General features: G+C 43.0%; 1 protein-coding gene across 1 annotated transcript in view; it reads right to left on the bottom strand.

Moving 5' to 3' along the window:
• Positions 1-25,034, bottom strand: part of WDFY2 (WD repeat and FYVE domain containing 2) — a gene marked incomplete at both ends in the record, with an annotated part of 65,992 nt that extends 40,958 nt beyond the window's left edge. Inside the window, one exon of the mRNA XM_080359310.1 lies at positions 24,898-25,034. Coding sequence (XP_080215436.1) covers positions 24,898-25,034 — 137 coding nt within the window. The remainder of the gene's footprint in view (positions 1-24,897) is intronic.
• Between the last annotated feature and the right edge of the window lie 320 nt (positions 25,035-25,354).

Below are 25,354 nucleotides of genomic sequence, written 5' to 3'. Positions count from 1 at the left end.
TATCTCCTCCCAGAACAGATGCAGCTTCAGTTCTTCTTGTACTGATTGATTCCCATTTACAGTCGGGAAGTGTAAACACACACAACCTTTTGAAGGTAATTGGATGATTTAATTATTGCAATCCAATTACTTTCACCTCCTTCCCACATTCAAATGTTTCAGTAACGGAAGTTATTAGAAAGATTAAAACACAGGCCTGCTATGCAGTAAGTGACCCAGTGGAACCATGTTAAAAATACCTAGCGGATCCACGATTTGCAAGAAAGCAACCCTCCAGCCACCTTCTAAATCGTCCATGTAGCAAAATCAAAGAACAAGAACCTACCAGGTCACCAGCCCAGCAGCTTCCAGCAGCCTGGTAAGAACATCTGTTCAGAAGAACACAACATGTTTTTTTATTCTAAAGCTGCTATGAGCTATCAACTCAGTTAATGCCCATTTTTACAATAAGTTACGCATACTTCACTCTGCAGAAAAATAAATTAATTACGCAGCAGAGAAAAATGTAAGCTTATGCTTTTGAATCTGTCAAGTGAAAGCTGGACATACCCATTTCAATATACATACCACCAGCAAACAATTTCTAAGAAATTATATTAATATTTGGATACACTTACGGGAAAGACTGATATTTGATCCCAAGCACTAAATTAAGCCCCTGGCTGGAATTTACAACAAACATAAATGCCAATATACTATAGCAGAAAGAATTTCCTCAGTTTTACTCTTCTTTTCCATGCTGATCTGAAACAATACCATGGCATCAGGTAAGAGAACAGCACAGCACCTGGGAGCAGAAATGAATGCAGAAGAAAAGAGTTTGCAAGCAATAAAGAGATGCAGAGGAAGATGAAACATCCTGGTTCAGTCATGCCCTTAGGCTTCTGTTTATTTTTCATATAAATATTTTCCTTGGTTAACTATACAGTGCAGCATCTAGTAAATTATGGATTTACTGTGGGGGAAGGAACACACATTCCAAAATCCATAGGATGATGCGCTCTCTCAGCATTTTAATTTCTGGATATAAGTCATCTGCATCATCCACTGCACAAGACTAAATTAAATCATTAACTACTTCACTGCTTCTTTGAGGTTATTTCATGTATTAATCAGAATATAACCATTCATTGCAGATATTTGAGAAACCTAGCGTAAGGAAAGTAGGGTCCTAGCTGCAAATAGACAAGAGTACGCACCACCCATTAAAGTGTCATTTTCCACTTACAGTATACTTATTACATTCAGTCACAAAGCACGTAACATTTAATTCATACAACACAAAGTTGTAGGGGAAAACCTGTGTTTCTCGTATTTTGAGAAGACCATCAATCATATCCCAATGAAAATGAACCCCTTTCCAAGCAAACAGCTGTCAAATCCTAACATCCACACAGAATCATAGAATGGTTTGGGTTGGAAGCAATCTTGAAGACTGTCTAGTTCCAATCCCCCTGCCACAGCCAGGGACACCTTTCACCAGGGCAGGTTGCTCAAAGCCCCATCCAGCCTGGCCTTGAACAATTGCAGGGATGAGGCATCCACAGCGTCTCTGGGTTCCAGAACTCAGGTTCCAGTGCCTGATCACTCTCATGGTTAAGAATTTCTTCCTGTAAAAGTTCCCATAAAGTTGTTACCTCCCAATTTACATGTGTATTTCTGTCACTATATGAACTTTCACTTTAATTCATTGTTCTTTGTGCAAGAAAAAAAACCAAAAACAAACCCAACCCAAAACCCAACCCTCATACCTGTATGGTATGCTAAGTTCCTTAGCAAATAAATAGGACAATCAGCTGGTCACATGCAGCTACAGATGCTGAAGGCTTATTGAAAAACCTTCTCTAAGAACAGATAGGCTTTTGTTTTGTAAGTATTTATGAACAAATATGGCACTGTTTTTCCAGAGACAGCAAACACATCTACATGGAATGTATCTGCGTGCTCTGCACCACATCAAGAAGCCTCTGGAAATGCTCTCCTTGGGGCATCAAGGACTTTCTGCAGGGGATTCCCATTTCCAGTTCCTCTAGATTACCATTCAACTTGAACAATGATTCACAGGTGATGTAATGTTCCTTCAGCTTTTCTGATCTTTGCTATTTTCTTCTCAGGGCAGCTGGACTCAGTGATATTTCCACTGTTCTCACACAAACCCAACTCCTACCTTCTTTGCTCTGCTAGAGGAGGCATGAAGCTACCCTTGCTCTGACCCAGCAGGACAACTTCAGCTGGAGAGTCACAGAACTCCCTGGGAAGGAAAGGAGCAAGCCCAGCAGCTTTAGTGCCAGTAAAAAGGGGTGTAGAAAGCAGAGCAAAGCAATTCAGACTCAACCTCATCCTGAAAGGTTTGTTCTTCAGCTGCGAAGGAACTGCAGCCTTGAAGTGCCCTGCGAGGGGTTCTCAGTTTTCTTCTCATCACACACATTGAGTGCTTTGTCAGATGCCAGCAAAGCCCAAACCTCTGACTCTGTCATTTAGAGGTGATGTGACATTCTGAGGGCTCATAAGACAGTCACAGTTTGTCACCTCTGCATTACTGTGGGGGATGCATGGGGAGATGGAAATCAGCACAAGGGAATAAAAACTGTCTTCAAACCTGTATTGCAAGCCTGTACGTCACATCCTAAACCTAATGGTTTATTATTAAAAAAAAAATAATTCATCTCAAACATGCATTCCCTCTTCAGATCCAGCTACTTCTTTCAAATAGCCTCATTACAGCATTCTCATTCTTCAGCTTTCAACTTCATACTCTGCTAATTTTATTCTACCATCTTTAAGTTAGTTAACTGCTCATTTCATTGAAGATCCTCTTGCTCTTGTGCTACATGGTTGGAAGCTTCTGTTGTCTCTATGTTCCCCCCCTGGCTAGTTGCTGTGTATACTCCTCCTATTATTTCTTAAATGTTTCCTCTTTAAGGTAATCAATCTATCCCATCTCTTGGGAAAGCTGTTCTTGGGTCCTGTTCTCCTTACCTGTTGTCCAATCCCTCTAATGAGGCAATATCCTGTCTGAACTGGCATCTTCTGTACTAAACACAGCAATCCAGACACAGATAAACCTGCTGAATTATAAGAGCATTATCATTCCTTTCTTCATCCATCTTTTCCCTGTATGTACCCTAGCAGCATTTGTTTATTTGGCAGCAGCTGTACGTGTTTTTTATTCACACTGGCAGGATTTAGAAACTTACAAAATATGGGTGAAAGAAAAACATTTATTTATCAATATTAGATTCTCTCTGCAATACATTGCCATCCACTTACTACATTCTCCTGCAGTTCTTCACATCTCTCCAGACCAAATCAGCTTATCTGCTAATTTGGGGCAGACAAGTGGCCCAGACTGCACTGGTAAGGGAGGGAACAGAGGAGTCACCAGCTACAGCTCCTAGGGGCAATCCCAGAACCACCACATGTTCCTGGCAAAGAGAGGTGGAAATAAAACCATAAAGGAGAGCAATGGGCTGAGGCAATCACATGCCAGGGAAAACCTTGATGGTAGACATCACACTTTCTCCTAGTGAAGATGGGTTGGGAAAATCATGTCTATTATATAAGTGTAGGAAGGACAAAAGACCAACTCTCTCCTCAAGTACAGAAAAATACGTTATTTAAATATGTGAAATGATGTATTATATTACAGTGCAGCTTTGTAAAGATGCCTGGTACAACTCACAGGAGGCCTCTGCTTAGGTGACAGCTACCCACACACCAAACCAATAAAGCCCGTAGCCATTCCAGTTCATTTATCTAGTTGTTGCTGTATCGCTAAGTTCTGCTTTGCAATAAGGGAAAGCATCCAGTTCATGGCAAAAGCATCAAACATTACTAAAACTTCTCTGCTGGCCCCTTGTTACTGGCTTACTTTACTAACTTATTTTTCTCTAGAGGGTTACAAGTCCTCTGCGATTCCTGTCCAGATGCTGTCTCAGCTTGCATTCTCCAGATCTTTATCACTGCCATTCACAGAGGAAGTATCAGCCTTATCTTGGAAGAAACAGAATTGAGGTCTTCAGACAAAATCAGCTTTAAAGATCTGCTTCTTTGTTTTGCAGCCCCTCACACGTAAATCTTATTCCAAGCTAATATAAAAGGCAACGTCCTGCAGTTCAAAAGCAGTAAGTTCTTTCTAGGTTATACTATTAGGCATGATGAACACAATAAAACTCACAGGAATCAGAGATTTGAGGCAGAGTACTTTCAAAACACGGACTTTACATAATAATTGCTGATTTAACTACAGAGCAACCATACAGCTTCACTGGAAAAGCCTGGAAAAGCTGATAGCTTTCCCCATCCTGAATAAAGATGGGGTGCCTTACCAGAGGCCTTCCTTTCAGTAAGCTCCCACACCAGTCTACCCAAATTGAGACAAGTAAGGATTCTTAATTCACATAAAAGAACGCTGACAGATATGAAGGCTACAACAGATGCAAGTCATTTTATAGCACGTGCCACAGGCCTGGCCCATCACAGAAGCACAGTGCAAATGCAGGTTTGAAGAGTCCCATCATCCACTGTGCTACATCATTAGCGACAGCGTATGCTGCATGTAAGTGCTGTACCACCCATTCTGTCATGGTCAGGATGGTGTTGTGCTGTTCCACTAGCAACATGATGATGCGCACTGTTTCTTCTTAGGAAAGGGTAACTTGATATTAACTAAGAGAAGTATACATCACTAATCTCTGAATTAAGTAATATTTTCACAGTGACCCGAGTTATGTACAGAGCGGTTGCATGCACATGAACACAGCTTGTTCCACATCACTCCATTCAGAGATGTTGCCTTCAGGCAGAAGCCTATTAGTTAGCATAGGCATGGACACTGCAAAGAACAGTGTCTGAAGCAATGACTTTGGGCTGTTTGAGGGTGGTTGAAAGCAGAGGATGGCAGCAGACTGAAGCAGACTAGATCTATCGCTGACCTTGGCAGAGGACACCAGATTTTAAATGGTAATACAAGGTAAAAGACAGCTGAAGACCACCCATTGGGCAAGTAAATCCTTGTGCTATTAGTTAAAGCATAAAATCAGCTCACAGCATCTGCCAAGCAAAAAGATGAGCTGAGATGGGGTAAAGGCAGTTAATGAGGGAAGGGTCCTTTATGATCTCTTTGCCTTGCAGGCTCAGCACTGCCTGAAAAATTAAATTAGGTTTGTAATTTTGACTCAGCTATTCACAGGTCAGACAGGATTGCCTCATACATGGAGGGCAGTGAGGGGAGGAACAGCTTTCCCTGCAGGCAGATAAGCTACTATGAAAAAAGGCTGAGACGATACATTCAGTCACCTCAAGCCATGAGATATGCTTCCCACAAAGTAAAATCCATTCTTTCTGTTTCAAACATCTATGTGTATTCTGCTGCATCAAGCAATTCCTCCTCCCACTCTCCTGTTCTGGCATCTGAGACATGCTGAAAACATCCAGGCGGAACAACCTGATAGTCCAGTAAGTCTCTTCCATATTCCACATCTACTATAAGTAAATTGTGTCTTCTTATCAAAAACACAGAGTGAGCTTTGAAGGGATATATCCAATTTGTGAGCAGTTATCAAGAAATGTAAACCATTAACAATCTGCAGCAGATTAAGCAATTACCTCAATTCAGAGATGGCCCAACTACTGAGCATCTGGAGGGAGGCAGCACACACCGAGGGCAGTATTTTAATAATTTACTCAGAGGTCAGTGGCAGGTTACAATTTTTATAATCAATTTCTATTCCAGTTGTGGGGGAAGAGGGAAAAATACCATTCAGAGATTAGAGAGAGATGTCTTGTGGGCAGGATCTGCCCTCTAAAACAGATCAGCTGGACAGCTTGCTCTAAATAATACCAATAAACAGTAACATCGAGTTTACAAGAAAGACCCAGAACAGTTATGACTTTGAACACTGCAGTGAACAAATGGGTTGTTCTGGAAATACACAGAAATTTTCATCATCTGTGCTGCACAGTATAAACAAATGCGAGCTAACAAAGGCTCTTAGAAATGCAACAACCAGATCATTTCACAAATACATCTTTTTCCCCCCAACACTGTACCTTTAGAAGTTTGTCTTTGCTTTTCTCACTTTTGTTTGTTTGTTGGTTTTTGGTTTTTGTTTGTCCAGACCATTTAATGGTTTTGCTTGATTGAATTTTTGAAAGGGAAGTATTTCCGTAGAAGGAAAGAGAAGCTCCTGGTATGGCAGCTACATGGTAATTAGAAGCCACTGAATGCTGAACTACATCTCAGCTTTTCCAGTGGTCAACCAGTAACCTCTGTTTAAGACATAGGAACTAAAGAAGACAGCCCCGTAGTCTGCTTCCAAATCATGCACTGAAAAGCTTAGTGTCATTTTGCTGTATTCCCATCAGTTCTCCCAGTCATCCCACATTGTCTGCTCCTCTGGCACACTTCACTTTCACCCACCTTTCAACCATGTTATTTCTCTCCCCAGAATTTTGGCTTCAGCACTCTGGTTCAGCAAGGGCTGACAGTGATTTACAAGTCCTACTAGACTTGGGCTTTTAAGAATACTCACGCTATCGGCAGGAACATAAGCTTCAGGTGTGTTTGTGTGGGGGAAAGGTGCAGATCCTCCCTCTGCATCCCAATCCCCCTGTTTTTGGAAATACCCATTAACCAGTAGGTACCAGACTTCCAAAGTCACCTCTCCTTAGCAGCAGCAACTCTTCAGCACTTGTGTAACCCCAAGCAACTGCAGAGGTAGCCCACATACCTGCTCAGACAGCTCTTGTCCCCTTCCTCACCAAGTCAATCATGGCTTCGAAGCAGTGAGGCAAAGACAAATATAGCCATTCCTTCCACCTCACTGCAAAGGAAATAATTGCTTCCAATTTGATTTCAATTTCTGTACTGGTTGTAGTATCCCAGCCCACTCCCTGTTGCCTGAGAGGTATCACACATTCACTGTCTCTCAATTACTCAAAATGATGGAACGCATTTTAATAATATTTAAGGAGGTTAAGAAATCCATTAATAAACTGGGAATTACTACAGGCTGCTGGTGGGAAAGGAGCCGCTGGAACACAGAAGAATATAGTGGATACATCGGGTTTTCAAAAGGCAACATCTGGCAGATAAAAACAGCTAAACACACCAAACACCTTTCACATCACCAATGTACAACATGTTTTATACCAGCTTTCTGGTGCTAGTGTTTCTCCCAGTCCAAGCTGCCCCATTTCACTTTTGTATGAGATGACTGCTGGATATCGGTATTTAACAGCATTCAGCATTAGCAAGGATGTGCAGCTGCTCCAGCAGTTCACGCAGGAAGGAGGCGGTCATCCTTTTTTTGAATTTTGAATTGATAAGACAGGGCCATCAAAAGAATTAATAAACAGGAAGGTGAGGAAAGGACAAAGTGAGCTGAGAGGAGTTGTGTTAGAGATAAAAGATGAATGGGAAGAATAAGCAGTAGGGAACAGGTTATAAAATAAAAATGATACCAAGTCTGCAGTAAGGGTGGCAGTGAGCAGCTGGTTCAGTAACCCTTGGACAAGAAAACTGAAACAGAACAGAATTTTGGTAATAATTCATCCATCCAAATGGAGGCAACAGGCTGAAGACAAACCCTTCAAACCCTGAGACTCTCCTTGCAACCCAGTCACTGAGGTCTCAAGAGGGCTTTGTGCATAAGGTTACCAGAAGGAAGAGAGAAGTCCAGCTCCACAGTTTCCATTTACAAAGCAGTGTGGTGGTGACAGATGTAATGAAACCCCTTCCAGCTGTACTCCACAACTATTTCCCTGTGTGTAACCTCCAAATATCTAACATGGAAAATATTTTCCACATTCAGGCTTCTCCAGACAGTGCACTTGCACTTATGTCAGTACCTCACAGATATGAAGTTCTCGCTCTGCTAATTATACTTGGGATACTAAACCCATTAGACTGTATCAGCTTTCTTTTAAGAGATGGTGAGGTTTTCTTGTCACTGAAGGCAAAAAAAGGTTCATTATTTGTCACTGCAAAGTAAGCATATCAGAAAATAAACAGTAGTTTGAAAAAGAAAGTCTAACACAGACTATCTGAATTAAATTTCAAGTTATCTTTCTGCCAACTGCATACTGCAAAATGTGTACTTGTAAGAAAACATTTGCACTGTACAGTTTTTCAGGGAGAGGAAGAGCTTCACTTCAACTGGCTTCCTGTGCAGTGCTTGTCAAAAATGTCAAGTCTCAAGACTAGCTATTAAGAAGCTCCTCCTCTCATTCCCTCCCTTGCTTCAGTCAAGTTACTACCAAGTCTTAAGAATAAACCACTTTTTTTTTAAAAGCAGCTTAGTTTTTTAATTAAAAAAAAACTAAACACACACGGTCCTGTTCACGGAATATTTACCAAATATTAATATTAGTCGAAATAAACCCCATATGTTTGAGATGCTTCTAAATCAATCCTGGACAGGTGGGGAAAGCAGCACCTCCACCCAGCTCCACAACAGAACTTAAGGACAGGGACAACAAACACCAGCAAGTCTCTGGAAAGTGCACATGTTTGGGAGCACTGCCCTCCTGAAACACGTAGATGCTCAAAAACTGAACTCTCATTAAATATGGCAGTTCAAGCCAACCAATGCACAATGCATTGCGTCAAATCCCACAACCTCCTTAGACCAGGACACCCTCCTGCAATCCTAATTTGGAGTGCATTAGCACCTGGATCCCAAAATCTCACCCCAGGACCTGTTTTTACTCTGTAAGAGCTTAGCTGTAAGAGCAGTCAACTAAGAGGACAAGGCAAGTAGTAAGATCTGAGCATGTGGGGACTGACACCATCCTCCCCAGAATCAAATCTCGAACACAAGTCTAGGTGGGAATAATTGAAGAAAAAGTTGATGCTAGGTCCCCTGGAAGGATTGACATTAGCCTGGCCATTTTATCCCCAGGACACTCAGAAGTCTCCTGTGTCTACTAAGTTCTTACAGCAGAAACTAACCACTACACAAACTTATCAAAGATGCAGCAGTTACCTCCAGCAGCAGCTAAAAACATACAATCGAGACTGCATAAACACCAATTGAACAAGGATTTAACTTCTTTGCAAGGCAGGATGGATAATCACACATTCTCTGCATACACCTTCCATTTCTACTTCAACAATTTATTTTTTTTCCCCAATTGCCTAAGTTTTTTCAGATAATACATAACTATAATACATTGCCAAATAGCAACACAAATGCCACTCTGATCTGCAGTTTTAGGAATCAGTATAAATTTAGTTACACAGGAGGAAAGAAAGCCAAGTCTGCATAATTGATAGCTATTCATAATTTAAATTTGACTCAAAATCTGCTCCTGTCTCTTTGTATCTGATTAAATATTGTTGTTTCCACAAGATTTTATGCAACAAAGGCTGAGCAGAATTTCTATTTTTGTACAAAAATACTATAAAGACTGTTGTAAAACTCTTAGGTCTCAGGTATTCAAGGTACTTATGATTCAAGGTGCACAGGAAAACTGCCTGGATGGCCAGGCCCAAAGGATTGTCATGAATCAAGTTAAATCCAGATGGCAGCCAGTCAACAGTGGTGTTCCCCAGGGCTCAGTATTGGGGCCAGTTACCTTCACTATCTTTATCAGTGATCTGGACGAGGGGATCAAGTGCACTCTCAGTAAATTTGCAGATGACACCAAGATGGCTGGAAGTGTTGATCTGCTGGAGGGTAGGAAGGCTCTGTGAGGGATCTGGACTGGCTGGATCGATGGGCTGAGGCCAATTGTATGAGGTTCAACAAGGCCAAGTGCTGGGTCCTGCACTTGGGTCACAAAAACCCCAGGCAGCACTACAGGCTTGGGGAAGAGTGGCTGGAAAGTGCCTGGCAGAGAGGGATCTGGGGGTGTTGATTGACAGCTGGCTGAATATGAGCCAGCAGTGTGCCCAGGTGGCAAAAAAGGCCAACAGCATCCTGGCTTGTATCAGGAATAGTGTGGCCAGCAGGACTAGGGCACTGATCATCCCCCCGTACTCAGCACTGGTGAGGCCCCACCTTGAATCCTGTGTCCAGTTTTGGGCCCCTCACTACAAGAAAGGCACTGGTGTACTGGGGAGAGTTCAGAGGAGGGTGACGAGGCTGGCGAGGGGCCTGGAGCACAAGTCTGATGAGGAGCGGCTGAGGGAACCGGGGCTGTTTAGCCTGGAGAAAGGAGGCTGAGGGGAGACCTTATTGCTGTCTACAACTACTTGAAAGGAGGTTGTAGCATGGAGAGAGTGTTGGTCTCTTCTCCCAAGTAAGAAGCGACAGGATGACAGGAAATGGCCTCAAGTTGCATCAGGGGAGGTTTAGATTGGATATTAGGAAAAACTTATCCACAGAAAGGGTTGTCAAGCATTGGAACAGGCTGCCCAGGGAAGTGGTTGAGTCGCCATTTCTCAAAGTGTTTAAAAGATGTGTAGAGCCCCATGAAGCATTCTTTCTTTAGCATGTAAAACGAAACTATATGTATGTTTCAAAGGGGTAAATGATCAGTGGCTTGTACTTTGAAACTGGTCTTAGTACAGCTTAGCACTGTTCTGTGACTTTCAAAATATAGGACCAAAGCTTTCACATGGCCTGAGACAATGGAGGGACCATCACACTCATCAGAGCTGAGGCTTGGGCTCTTCTACTGGCAGCCCACGGAGCAGCCCCAGTGCAATGACACCAGTCCCACTGGAAGGACGTTACCCCAGCATGGCGTAAGCAAGGAATGAGATGGCATGTAAAGCAGCATTCATGTCCCATCTCCCAGACCTACAGGACATGATGAAGCAGTGCTCTGCTCAAACTAAAGATATTTCCCTGGTAGTCTGAAGCAAAGGCTTGTGGACACAAATTATCTTGACAGCTGCTGATGATGGCAAGGAGATGGCTTCACACAGGTTACAGCTCTGGTGGTGCAGCAAGCAAAAACAGCGGTCTGGTCAGAGGACTAGGCCACAGAGGCCACGAGTGCCACCTCAGTACTCCAGCTGTGTTCAGCCCTGGCTGCAGCCCCATGGGTCACTTGCTGATGTCACACACAGGAATTTGGCAGCACATGCACTTCTGCTCAGCATCACAGCCCCAGGAGACCTGCCCTGCCCCAGACATCTGGCTGAAGTTAGTTTTAAGAATATTGAACTATTTTTGGTCTCAAATTCAGGCTTTTTAAACTCACGGTTAGAATCATACAATCATTTCAGTTGGAAGAGACCCTCAAGATCATCAAGCCCAACTCAACCATGTCCCTAAGAACCTCGTCTAAATGCCTTTTAAACACTTTCAGGGATGGTGACTCCACCACTTCCCTGAGCAGCCTGTTCCAATGCCTGACAACCCTTCCCATTAAGATTTTTTTCCTAATATCCAATCTAAACCTCCCCTGGTGCAACTTGAGGCCATTTCCTGTCATCCTGTCGCTTCTTACTTGGGAGAAGAGACCAACACCCTCCATGCTACAACCTCCTTTCAGTAGTAGAAATGTTTACATGCAGACTAGTTTTAAAGCTGTGCCTTCTTTAAACCAGCAGCTTGTGTGTTTTGTTTTGTTTGTGTTTGTTTTTTTTCCTTGTTTTGGTTGGTTGTGTTTGGTTTTGGTTTTAAATCATAAAACAAATTTCCTATAGGCAATCTCACTCCCCACCAGCAGGGACAGCCATGTGATCTGGGTGCCCCAGAGATGTGAAACACACCTGGATTAATAAATGACACAGGCCTGGGACGAGTCTCTGGCAGCAAAGCCACCTGGCACAGATGCCAGCAGCTGCATCCACACTTTGTACTGGGAGCGGTCCCTGGTCCAAGCTGACTCTCAAGCCCTGTCTGGGGATTGTTGGATGCTGTGCAAATTGGCTCATGACAAGAACAGTGCCTGGTACCAACAATCATATGGTACAGCCAGCCATATCCTTGTGCCTGAATACATGCCCTCATGCTATTTAATTTACTGGAAATACAGTCATTATAGCAACTGGCCCTGGGTTCAGCTGCCCATTTCTCCCAGCTGGGTCATGCAGTCATTGAAAAGAGGAACAATATTGATCTGGCTGAAGTCTGCCCTACATACACCACCCTGTGCAATACTAGGCTTGCTCAAAAGGACTGGGAATTTGGAACAAGCAGTAGTTTGCTGTTTCTGCTCACAAGGGCCTTTCTTTCTTGTTACCTTGCACACCACAATAATATCTCAAGGTGGCTCATACTTTCCCACTTTTCCTCCTTCATTTTTATTAGTCTGAGGTCAGTGTAAAGGCATTGGCCAGAAACTGAATAAAGAGCATTTTCTGCCTTAAATAGTCATCACACACAGCCATAAGGGGAAATGAAACTAAAACCAAAAAGACAACCATTGCCTGAATAATGCTTGAGAGTATCACAATGGCTGCCTTTCAAATTAGGAGCCTGCCTGCAAACACAGGCAGTATCATTTATTTCTGGAAGAATACCATTGAGTCAGAGGTAGCAATACATGCACGCACCTCATATTTTTCAAACCTCAGTTTGCACGTTTTAATCCACGTGCAAAACACTTGAACACAGATCACTAAGCAATTACCTATGTAGTTTGCTTTTCCTCGCATCCAGGATTTTTGTCAAAATGATTATTTATCTACTTCTCTCACATCACTTTGTATACAAAACTCTTGCCTATGTAGTTAATAGTGCTAGTTTTGTGATTAAGAGGTTAATAACAATTACACTTGTTTCTACAAGAATCTGGTTCCTTAAACCATGTAAAGATGTCTGTTCATGTCAAAAAGTGCAGGGGAACACAAGCTCAGTTTTAGAGCAAATGAAAGACCATGGGAGACACAGACGGAAGCACACTAAGACATTTCTTAGGTTTATCCAAGCTTCCTGCTGGTGATCTCAACATTTGCAGTCTTTGGGCCATTCATGCAGACATTATTCACATCTCATAAAAAGCAGACAACTATGTTCATTTCTGATTCCTCAAAAAAAATCTTTTTTAAGTCATCAGGTTTTTAGAGGATGAATATAAGCTGTAACAAAAAGTATTCTGTGGATGAAACTAGTTGGGCTTGGAGACTTCTTGGCTTGGCTTCCTGTTAATGAAAACTTACTAAGGAAATCCTCACCAAGCTTATCTCTTATCTATGAAAGAACCTACTGCAAGGAGGGAAGGGAGGAGTAGAAGTATTCTAAATCACAGAGGAGCTTTCAGAATTCAGATAAAGTTCGTGCATTTTCAGGCACTACAGCATGTATGTTTTTTTTAAAACAAGCAGTACATTCATAACTCCCTTTCCCTACTACCTTCTCTGGTATCTAATATGGCTTAGCCACAGTATCTGAGGAAAAGTTAACAGCTGGAAACCTAAGGTCCATGACCACCAGCATTTACAGCATTTCGTGTTTACTAAAAAAAGAAAAAATCCTACCTTTGCTTTTAATCTTCCACTCTAACACTCTGGAACTGAATTAGTGGTACAAGCTACTGTGGGATTTCCTACTTTCCCGCTGATCACAAGCTCCACCACCTTACAAGCAACCACGAAGATCGTACAAAGGGGAAGATGAGGTGCCAAAAAACAGGGGTCTCAAATGTCCCCCAGAGCAAAGTTTGCAGCTGTGCAGCCTGCAAAAACCCTGCCTGCAGTGGGGCTGTCTCTGCAACAGCCCACCACACTCAACAGAGCTCCTCATTTGCTGATGCTTCACAGCTCAGGCTGCCATGGGACTCCAAACACCACACCAAACTCTCTAAAGTCTATGTGCTTTTGCTTTTTGGCTACAAACAAATCTAGCAACAGGAGGAATCAGAGTGTGAATGTGAAGGTTCAGTAAGTGCTTGTACCATGCTGAACTGATGTTCCTGCTGAAGTCTAGTAGGATCATGAACTAGTTCATATTTTGAAAACATGGTGATGGATTTCTCTATTCCCACTCATTTACTGGCCATTGTAGAAGTTACTGAGAAGAGACTTGTTTATTAAGTCTGATTCATTTCCTGAAGGGAAGAGACTGCTCTCTTCTTCGATTAGTGCCTATATGTTGTGGAACCAACCCCTGCTACATAAGACACTGTGCCAAGTACAGTGGTCTACCGCCAATTGGAGTTGAAATGTTTAAGCTAACGCCTTCCCCTGCTTTCCCCCCCCTAAGAAATCCAGTGTATATCCAGCTCTTAGCTGACAATGGCAGCTAATGTACCCTCAGAATCTCCTATTAGTCCTGACTTCAGATGCAACACAAGCTAGAAAACATAAGGTAATATCAGATAGGCTTTCGCTCATCATATCAGACAGGCTTTCACTTGTCAGACAGTGCTAAAAGCCTCAGCTACTAAGGCAGCACATACAGCAGCCCAGGAAAGGCTCTGGTAGATGCAATATGCACTTCTGGAGTTTAATTATAGTTATTCTGACTGATGGGACACAAAATAGGGCTCAGTGGAACAGAATAAAATGCAACATTTTACTGCCACAAACAGTATCAACTTTTTAATTCCAGTCATTAAATAGCTTTAGTCCAGGCCTAGGGTACAATAAAGCCAAAGGTGTCAATTTTGACTTGACAAATACATTATCTTCTCACCTGCACCCTTCAGCAAAATTAATGTCAAACCAGCTTTAGTCCTCTCTGCCCTCTGTTAGCACCTATCACACTGCTCTAGTATGATCTGTAGCTTTCAGCATAGGCAGAAGCAGGTACTGATGAAGAAAACCGTTACCACAGCACATTAACAGCAATCCTTGAGCTCTGGAAGCCAATTGCAGGGCTCTGCAGCAAAGGCCCACCTCCTCTCAAGCTCCTGGCCAGCAGAAAGCAGGCTACAACAAGGCCACTGCCTGACCAAGGACTCCCATGCCACAGGAGGCTGAAGCAATGGGACCAACAGGACAGGAGCAGGCACAAGGGCTGTGTGCCTGATACTGGAAAATGCACAGACGTGAACTTTCCTACTGGACTTCCAGGAACTGCAGAAGTGCAACTGGCCTTTGATAGCAGCTTATTGCTGGTGAAACTGATGAAATGGCCAGTGAAGCAAAGGCATGAATTTTAAGTCCAGTGAAGACAGCATGTAGAGGTATCTCTCCCCTGCCATTAAAATGCTGCAGCTGTCTTTAGCCAGCCCCGCATGCAGTAAAAGCCAGGCTGGACCACAGACTATGTTTTTACCATGAAAGCAGAAAGGATCTCCTCAGAAATTTTACTTTCATCCTGCACCACGTGCAGGCTGCTGTAAAACATGAGGCCTTCACCATGTTGATTTGAACCACTTGTTGGTTGACTTCATAGCCCACATCTGCTCCAGCAAAACAGCTGAGAGGAGGGACAGAATTTCCTTGTATCAAACAGAGAAATAGGGATGGAGTAGGGGAGTGAGAACATACAGCTTAATAACACTAAGGATCAAGAGGAAAATATTTAAAGTGAGGATAATACATCACATAAGCAAAATGGATGCAAACTAGTTACAAATATAATGTTAAGCCGTCATTTCCAGTCTCACAGCACTGAGAGTCCCGAAGTTTCCAACATACATAAAGAGGGCAAAATACTTAGTGAGGACTTGTCTCTTAAGACAGATAAGGGGTAACTGTTTTACATGAAAAGGCAATCCCTTCTGGATCTTTATGTAATAAACTGTTCCAGAAACAAATGTATAGGCAAATGCCTTAAAGAATATTGAGTTCAACACTACATTCAGCCAACACCTGCAAGGGAAGAAACCTCAGTGTGTATGTTTTCAGAGAAGCATCCAAATCAGAGGAGATGTCTACAAGATAAAACTTTGCTGTATTGCTTCAGAAAGGCTAAACATCAAGAAGGAAAGCATCAGAAAAGACTAATTTTCAGTACTCTCCTGCTTCATCTTAGCTTGTATCACAATAAACTTACTGGATATCCACTTTCAGTCACTGCCTATATATTTTTTTTTATTCCAAGCCATGGATAAACTAAATAGCATGGAAGTCAGAGGCTGTTGGTAGCTATACATCTAAATCCTGAAACCAGTGTACCAGGAGGACATGTGTCACTGCTATGAACCAACACCAAAACCTTCTTTATCTCCCATCTTCTGGCATACATTAGCTTGCATAGATGTAATTAGGTTTTTACTATACCTTATTACCTTTTAAGCTAAATTAAAAGCTTTAGGACAAACTCATGATTAGCCCTTACTAGAATGTGTTTTCTTTTTTGGTTGTAATTGTTGTTTTGGTTTTTTAAAAAGCTGTTTACCTTAAGACCCTAAAGTACTCCATAAGGCAGATGCACCACCTGCTTAAGAATACAATTAAGCCTTTATTTGCTATTATAAGTGAATTCAAAGTCAAAGGTAAATTTATCAAATTTACACTCACTGCTGAAGGGGGTAAAATCTCATTATCTGTCATGTTCTAAACACAGGTAAGGATTTTCTCTCCATATCCCTTCAAGACAGGGCACTGTATTTGCTCTGTCACCTGAATCCAGATAATTCTAATCCAGATAATTCAACCTGGTGGCAAAATAGGCCAATTCACATTAGGACAGTCTTTTCTCAGATTTCTCACTGCAGGACTCAATTCCTAAGGAAATCTATATTACAAACTCGTAAAGGTCAAAAGCATTGCCTTCTGGGGCTGATCAATAACTATTGTTGTTTCAAGAAACTGCTAAGAACATTGAACTTTTATCTCGCAGTAAGAGGGAACAGTACGGGATTTGGAGGATAAAAGACAACTTTAGATCAAACTTCTCTGTAAACTTGGCAGCAGAACAGCAGTGCTCTTCTACCCAGAACTGTGCTTTGGCACTGCCTTTGATTCAGCGCTCAAAACCTTAAGAGTTCCCTGAAAAACTTAAATTAAGTGGTGAATACACATGGTATGACAAGCAAAGCCCATATGTTCAAAGTCTGGCCAAGGTTAGTTACACAACACTATTTCCTGGAGCTTGACTAAGAAAAAAATTAAAACACCACTTTTTTTTTTTTTTTTTTAACCCAACCTTCACAACAGTTCTCCCTATTATGAGGATGAAGGCTGTATTTTGTCTATCTAAAACTTCAGGATAGTCTAATTTGTGAATTTTTTTACCTACTTTCTAATAGCCAAATATGCATTTTGACTATTATTTATGCACAGTTTCAAGCCATCAGGCAGACAGAATGTGACATATGAAGAATCCTGGACATACATATGGTTTCATGATATGTAAAGTTCCCTCCCAGTAGGGCTGCCTGGTAAACCTGCCTTCTCCTGCTTTCACAGAATTGTCTTTTTCATTCTCTAGGCTTGCTCCAGCCACTTGCCCAACCTGTTTGCTGCCGTACCTGCCATTCCTGTGTGGATGTCTGTTTTATAGTTTTCCCATTTACCGCATTTCATGCTTCACCTCACAATAGCATAAAGAAGTAAGTTTTGTTTTCTCTTTCGTAAACCCATGAGGACAAGGCTCTGCTGAACAGGATGTGTCCTGCTGTGTGTGGCTATTCTCGGTCCCCCATGCCTGTTGGTCCTGTCCCCTCCCACGATGTCCCAACCCATCCTGTGGCACCACAGCTGCATCCCTCACTCCCTCACACCATAAGCAGAAGGGAAACAGATGTGGTTTCCCTTGCTCCCCTCTTTGCAAAAGACTACACTAGGGACTACTGCAATTCTCATCAAATCTCTGGGCAAATACACGCAGATACTGGCAGAGTGTTATATAAAACCACTTGTATTTGACAGGTGTGTGACAGAAGTACCATGGACAAGGTAATTAAACATGGTTTCTGGGGTGCTTTTAAGTGAATGGTCTTCCAACAATGTCTGAGAGGTTACAGGGCACAGAACACAGTGATATACAGATGATGCTTGTGCAAAAGCCAGTTGCTCTCCTTAGGGCATTGTGCATTATTTACAAAGCTTTTAGAGCTCTCAAGCACAGGAGCAGCACACGCCTGCATTACACCCTCCCATTTTTCTTTCCCATTTGTTCTCTGAGCTGTCAAGCATATTCTGACTTCTCTGAAGGCTGCTACAAACAACATTTTACAAAACTTTTTTCCACTTTTGAGCAGTTCTCTTGTACATATTATCACATAACTGAAAGATGTTGCTGCCAAACCTGTGCACAGAATGCTGTCAGCAGATACCATGCAGGAACCGGTGCAGCTGGAGAGAGGGAAAGAAAAAAGTCTGCCACAATAACCAAAATCCTATAAGGTAGGTCAAATGAGCTACTGACATATTTCTATTGTGCTACAGCTTTGCGTGCTATTTGAGACCTTCGTCCACTAAGTGACCCTCAATGAAAGGCCAACTTTACTGAACTAGCCTGGTCACTTCAAAACTGTTGCAGTTCTTTTTAAGATATTACAGCTGTTTAACACTGTAACATCACTGCTTCCTCTAGCCATCCCTAGCTTTAGGAGTAAAAACAACAAGTTTCCTGCAACAGTACATTTATGGTCATATGCCGGCTCTGTACCACATATCGTCTATAACCAGCATTTGTTTTTCTTGCAGGGGCCGCAGGGCACGCACAGAGGTGGCATTGTGCAGTCCCCTCTCAGCGAGGAGCGTTGTTCAGCTGCAGAACTGGAGACACTGCAGCGGAAGGTCACCAAGCCCGACAGATGCAAGATACACTGATGAGAGATCCAGGCTCGGTGTAAATGGATACCAGTGAAATTAAGATGGGGTCAGGGAAGACACGGAGTAAAACGAGAACTGGGTAATATGGCAGGTGGACGCACCATCCTGAAACTTGCTGCAACTCAAGAGCATTGTTCAGCAACTGGTGGAAAATGAGGCTACCATAAGGTAAATGGAAGATGTATTAAGTAGCTCTTCTTATTCCAAATAAAGTTTGTAAGATACAATACATGCATTTACACCTTTATATAAAGGATAATCTCTGAATCAAAGAGGAAGGTAAAAAAATCACTGCATCTCTGACTTTAAATTTTCAAACACCTCATGTTCCATTCTATTTTGATGCCTAATTGCACTGCTAAAACTAGGTCTGTACAATGCCTAAGCCACATTGTCGTATTTCATTTTTGCAGCTGCCATCTTGCAGTTAAGACATGAACTTTATACAACTGCAGGAGTTGCACCAATTTGTGCATTGACCTACACGAACTAGCAGTTGCAGGATAGCTCAAATCAGAAAGACAAGCCTAAATGCTTGTTCTTTAAATCTTTAACGGACTCTAAGTCCATGGGGAGGGAGAGCATCGTAAGGCAAGGGATATAAAAGGTTTGGCAAACTTCAACAAGTCATCTCCTGGTGGCACCTAGTGCCACAGGAGGGTTAAACACATACATTGCAAGGTCATCCCGTACCCCACAAATTACTACACGGAATTTATCATCCCCAAGAAGTACTTAGCACAACATTTTCTGTGCTAGTCCCAGGATTTTGGCATCTTGATAGGATACATGTTTGTCAAATCAGGAACAGTTACTTTTCAACATCTGCAACAGTTTCTGATTCCAAGAGCTTTTGGACCTCCTGTCTTCTCTTAAACCTCTTCCCAGCATCCACTTCTTCCACTGCAACAGCCAGCACTAACACCCACCCTCAGCTTTGTTCCAAATGCAGTCATCAAGTTGCAATACATCCAATTAGTTAAAAAAATGCAGAGCAAACAAGTTGCATCTATGGTAATAGGTCTCCTACAAACTTTTGCACTGACTTTCTTCATTTTCTCTCAACAATTTTATTGGTGAGTGATGTTTTCATAAAAATGTAAAGAACCTCCAGGCGGGGACAAGTCTTTTAACACCCATGAAGAGCATCCACACCTTCTGCACTGTTTGAACTGCTGTTCATGCTGCAATAACCTGGGTGTGAAACCTACAGGCTTGGAGCAATGAACATACACAAGCAGCCAGCATCAAAATCAGTTCTCACACCACCTGCACTTGTGCTGCGAACCAACAGCCACACACAAAGCAGAGAGACTGTCAGTGACATAATCCTGTATTTAGATGAGAATTACAAACCTGTATTGCAACTACAGCTCTGCAAAGCAATTGCTCACTACTATTCCACCACAGGAGAAAGGAAACCCAGAGAGTTTACCAATGGTCTGCAGGTCCTCGTGTCTTGCCTGGATGCAGCACCAAGTGAACAGTCCAGCTTTCCCATTAGAGGCACTTCACAGGTGTGAACTCTTTATGCTTTATGCCCTGGATCTGGACAAGAAAACCACAAGGAGCGGGAGGTTGCTTTATATATGTTTAAGGGTGGGAAGGTCACACATCTCCATGCTAGAAAGCACGACAGCAGGACGCCAAAGACAATCCTCACGTTTCTTGTCACATATGCACATTCCCATTCCCAGTTTACCATTAGTTTAGAGAAATTGAGATTTAATCAACACAACACAGTCATTCATTTTTTGTACCCCCTAAAAATCTGCTAGTTAGCATATCCAAAAGACAAGCCTTGGATAACAGCTTAAGCGCACATCTGCATTTAAAAACTTCTTAAGTATACAGCTGCAGTTAAAAGCATCAAACTGTAAACCAAATGTAGCAACACAAGCTCTGCACAGTTTTCCTTACATGAGATGAAGACGCTAATATGAACGTACACGAAAAAACAGTCTGGGCTCACTGTTTATATGGTGATCCATATAAAGAAGCTGAGACATCACAGTTCAAAAGGAGCTTAAGATGATACGAGGTAGTGGAGAAGACAAAGGTCTCTGTTTGCTTATTTAAAAATAAAATAAATCCCATGGCAAAAATATTTTTCACCTAGTTTTTTTCTCCTTCTAAGAGACTAGAATGCCTATTTTTTAAAAAACAAAGGATTTTGACAATTTTCAGTTGACTTTAAAAGCTTTTACCTCCTGTGATTACTTTAAAGAGAACAGTTCTTGAATGCAACACCTACATTTCCAAGGTCTGTAGCATGGAAGTGTGCACAGACCTCCCACTCAAAAGAGGGCACAGAGCAGAGCTCATAATTAGCAGGAAAGCCAGCTACACCAGTGCATGTCTAAGATTTCCTCATCTACAATATTGCTAGTGGAAAAAAAGACAGCTAGTGGCAAAGTGCGGGTTTACCGTGATGACACCCAGCCCCCTCCTGCCAGTCTTGCACAGTGACACACGATCAGCACATTGGACACCCAGCTGAATTAGCACTTACAGCACTGGCAGGCTCTTGAGAAACACAGAAAGGTGCCCACGCCAAGCAGAACTGCTTGCACTGAAAGCTGGATGAGTCAGTGTACATCTCCCACCCTAACCCCATGCTCAGGTAAGATTAATGACACTAAATCTTCTCTGGAGCACAGAGTGAGATATGTCTGAACTTGACATGCCAGTGACCTACTTTTTAGACATGCTCAACACCCACATTCCCTCTGAAGACAACAAAAGACAAGGAGGCTCAGCAATTTTGAAATCGTAGCACATGCTTTTAACATACGGAAAGCTAGGACAACTTAGGGCCAGCTATGCACATTAGAAAAATCCCACTTTAGCTTCACGTGCAGCACCTACAGCATTCAATGCTATGGATCACTAAAGACTTTACACCAAGGGTGTCAAACTCATTTTCATTGGAGGTCACATGAGCCTCGCGGTTGCCTTCAAAGGGCCGAATGTAATTTTAGGACCGTATAAATGTAACCACTCCTACATTTATACGGTCCTAAAATTACATTCGGCCCTTTGAAGGCAACCGCGAGGCTCATGTGACCTCCAATGAAAATGAGTTTGACACCTCTGTTCTACACATTTGGATATATGCGTCTGTTAATTCCACTCATTTGCTGGCAGGTGAAAGAGCATGGCTGAAAGCTAACAATTTATTGTAGCCATCCTGTATCACACTTACACATTCTTGGATAACAAATGCAACCACTCCTTTAACTCCCACCTGCCTAGACAGGTGCACCCATTTTCCTTGGAAGAAAAACACAAAGTAAAAATACATCATCTCCCTCCCAACGCACATCAGCTGCATTATAAGGAGATACAGGCTCAGCCTGTTTTGCCCTAGTAAGGAATCAGCCAAATTAACTAAGATTAGGAGACAATGGACATCATTCAATTAACATGACTGACTAGGATTCAGAAGTGAAATATGTATGTCATACACACAGAAAAGAAACCCCAACCTTGCAGGTTATGCAAAGTTTAGACAATCTAGTTAAATATGTAAACTTCCTCTGAGATTCCTTCTTTCCCTCTCTATGCCATTCTTTATGAGGAATAACTGCACTCTTTATTATTACTTAGCTTTCATTTTATTTCTTAAAATATGTGCATGTGCTACAAATAAAACAATTTGGGGCTATATAATGCAAGACTATGTGTCCAAGCTATAGCTGAAACCATTTCCATGTCTTTTAAAACCAGATAAAACCACTGATGCCATACAAAGGCTAGAGACCAAACTCCTGCTTTGAAGGGTTTATAGGTATAGAGCCATAACATGTGTCAAAGAAAACCTTTAAAGTGGGAGCTACTTATTGTGTATGTTAAGACTACCAGCAAATTCAAGAATATGTTCAGCTGTTAGCCAAGGAACCAATGGAGAACTCCCTCCTCTTCATCTTCGGAAGAGTGTCCTCCCCAGCCTGCAGCAAATGTTGGATACAGCAAGTTCTTTCAGCTGCAGTTCTCTGCCAAAGTTACAGAGCATTTCTCTTATAGGAGCAGTGCATATCACAGGCTGGTAAATACAACGAAAACTCTTTTATTTGACTAACAGGAGAGAGATAACATCACCATAACTGTCCTTTGCAGTTTCCAAGGATCTCTAAAAGTCCTCCATATTCCAAGGCTATTAAACAACTATGTCAACACTAGAAGGCAGGTCTAAACAGGAAAAGGTACCATAAGGATCTGCACAAGCCTCATCATAAGCCACAGGTACTGAAAGTTTGAATTATTCTTCCACCCCCCATATCCTGAAAGCTCCAGGTTTGACTCCTAACCTGCTATTCCTTCCAAGTAAGTTTAAACTCTGGACCTTATAATTACAATAAAAATGCTAATGTAGATGGAAAATGAAAGAAAAACCCATCAATCAACATCTTCCTGCCTAAAGAAACAAAAGGCATGAACTGGCTTATAGCATCTCAAGATGCCACAAACCAGCCCCACAAGCAGGCAAATTACCTCGTTGATGCCTTTAAACAGAAAACAACCTGGGAACCTCCAGACATTACTACAGTGTTTTACTATCCACATCACCAGAAAAGCTTTAGACATCTACCAGTACATCTAGAAGCAGATTTCTTCACCCAGTTTCATCAGCAAGTAGGACCTAACTGACCTATAGCAGGAGGTTGCTCTGGGATGGGAAGGGAAAGGGTGGTGCTCATGAACTAACAAGTTTCTTAGTGGGAAACCCTGGTTTCCACTTCACCACTTGTTTCTTGAACCTGACACCTCAGTTATTAGTGAAACAAAGATCTCTAATCAATCCCTTGCTCTACATTAAAATATTGATTTGGAGCATCAACAACTCGTACATGTTAAAACAGCAGAAGCTACTTCTTTTTTCTAAGGTCAGAGGAGAGGCAGAGATTGAGAGGGACACATATACAAGAGCAAATGAATTTCAGGAATACTTTCTTGCAGATACAAAGAATTGGCTGAGTAAGCCTAACAATTTACAATAGGCCAAAATACATTCAAGCTTTATTCAGCTTCAAAATAAATAAGAAAATAAAATCATGGTGATGTAAAACTCTGCTTGAAGTCTCTTTTACAGTGTACTTGTTTTAAGTAGCTCAGTTCCTCTTGCTCCGAGGCATGAGAGTTCACTTGGAAAGAACAGCTTAAGGGAAATTAAATGATCTTAAATTTGCACATATTTGACAACTAGCTGAAAACTAACTCACAGTGAGGACAACGACAAGATGTAAGAAATACTGTCAGTTTTGCGAAAGCTAGCAGAGATGTATAAGCAAATACTCGACAAGATAGCAGGCATCCAAGAAAACCAGCCCACCAAAAAACCCCTTGAGAGTCAAAACATCACCACACACTGGTCAACATTTGTCTTTCAAGCTAGGGTCACAAGTTACACACTACGCACCAGAGTTGCAAAGAAACCATACTTGAAATAATTATTAAGGTATGGCAGAAGCAAAATGTGCTCTTAATTTAAAGGCGGGCACCTTGTCCTGGTTTCGGCTGGGATAGAGTTAATATTCTCCGCCGCACACCTTCAGGATGGAGTTTTGAAGCTGCAGCTGCAGGGCTGAATTAAGTTTGAGCTCTTTCAGAAGAGCCAAAGCTGCCTCTGGGCAGCCTCAGACCCCGAACTAAACCGCTAAATGGCCTGAAAACATTCTCCTCTTTGGCAGCTTTACAACACGAGATTTAACTCCAAGATCTTATCACTGATACACGGTATTTTTAAACAATTACCAAGAAACGTTTGGAGAGGGGAAACCGGAACCAAAACTACTGTTTTAGCCAATGCCACCGCAATCTCTAGGCAAGGTCAAAAATCTCCACAGCCTCCCCAGCAATCCTGGTGATGAAAGCGATCTCAAGCCCCATTTTACCCACATTAAGAAAAGTCACTCAAGTCCTGCAAGTTTCCGCAGCACTGCAGCCCACTCATCGCCCTGACCAACACGGCGGTGGAGGAGGAGATGGACACCAAGCTGGAGACCCCCTGCCCCACACTCCTTCCCCAGCAGGACCAGGTGTGGCTGCCTACAGCCGTGTCCCCATGCTGGACCACCACGGCCCCGGCGCTTGCCCGGACACCGCTGGTGGAGTCCACAGTCACATCAGTGACGGTGTGTCACCAGCATCGCTCGCCAGTGATGGAGATAAACCACCATCGCAGGACCTCTCACGTCCCACCAGCACTCGTCGGTGATGGTAGCAGTGATGGACCAGGACCCTGGTCCACAACCATCACCGGCAAGTAATGGGGGACGCGACAGGCCACGGCCCCGCAGGACCTGTGGACACCCCCTCCCCGGTACCTGTCCTCGGAGACGCTGATGACCCCGTCCTCCTTGGGTACTATCGCTGCCATGTTCACCACCTCCTGCGAGCCCTCCACTTTGTTGAGCAGGAGGGGCTTGCGTGTCAGCGCCTTAGGCTGAGACTCCGCCGCCATGGGCGCCGCGGGGCCGGCGAGCACCGCCGCTGCGGCCGGAGGAGGCTGCGGCCGGGGGAGGCGGCCCGCACTGCCGAGGCGGAGGAGGGACTTGCCGGAGCCGGCTTCGCCGCCGGCTCCCTGGGGCGCAGGAACCAACGCGGCGGCGGCGGCGGCACCGCCCCCGAGCCGGGCTGTGCCGGGCCGGGCGGGGCGGGGCGGTCTGAGCAGGGGAAAATGGCGGCCGCCCGCCGCCATCTCGGAGCGTTGGGGTGCTGCGCCGCGCCTCTGCGGAGGGAAACCTTTGGGCGAACAGTGGTTTAAACACGCATCTCCTCCCA

This window comes from Nesoenas mayeri (assembly GCF_963082525.1).
Source record: "Nesoenas mayeri genome assembly, chromosome: 1".
NCBI lineage: Eukaryota > Metazoa > Chordata > Aves > Columbiformes > Columbidae > Nesoenas > Nesoenas mayeri.
The sequence above is the reverse complement of the archived record's forward strand: the minus strand, read 5'-3'. Positions and strand labels throughout refer to the sequence as shown.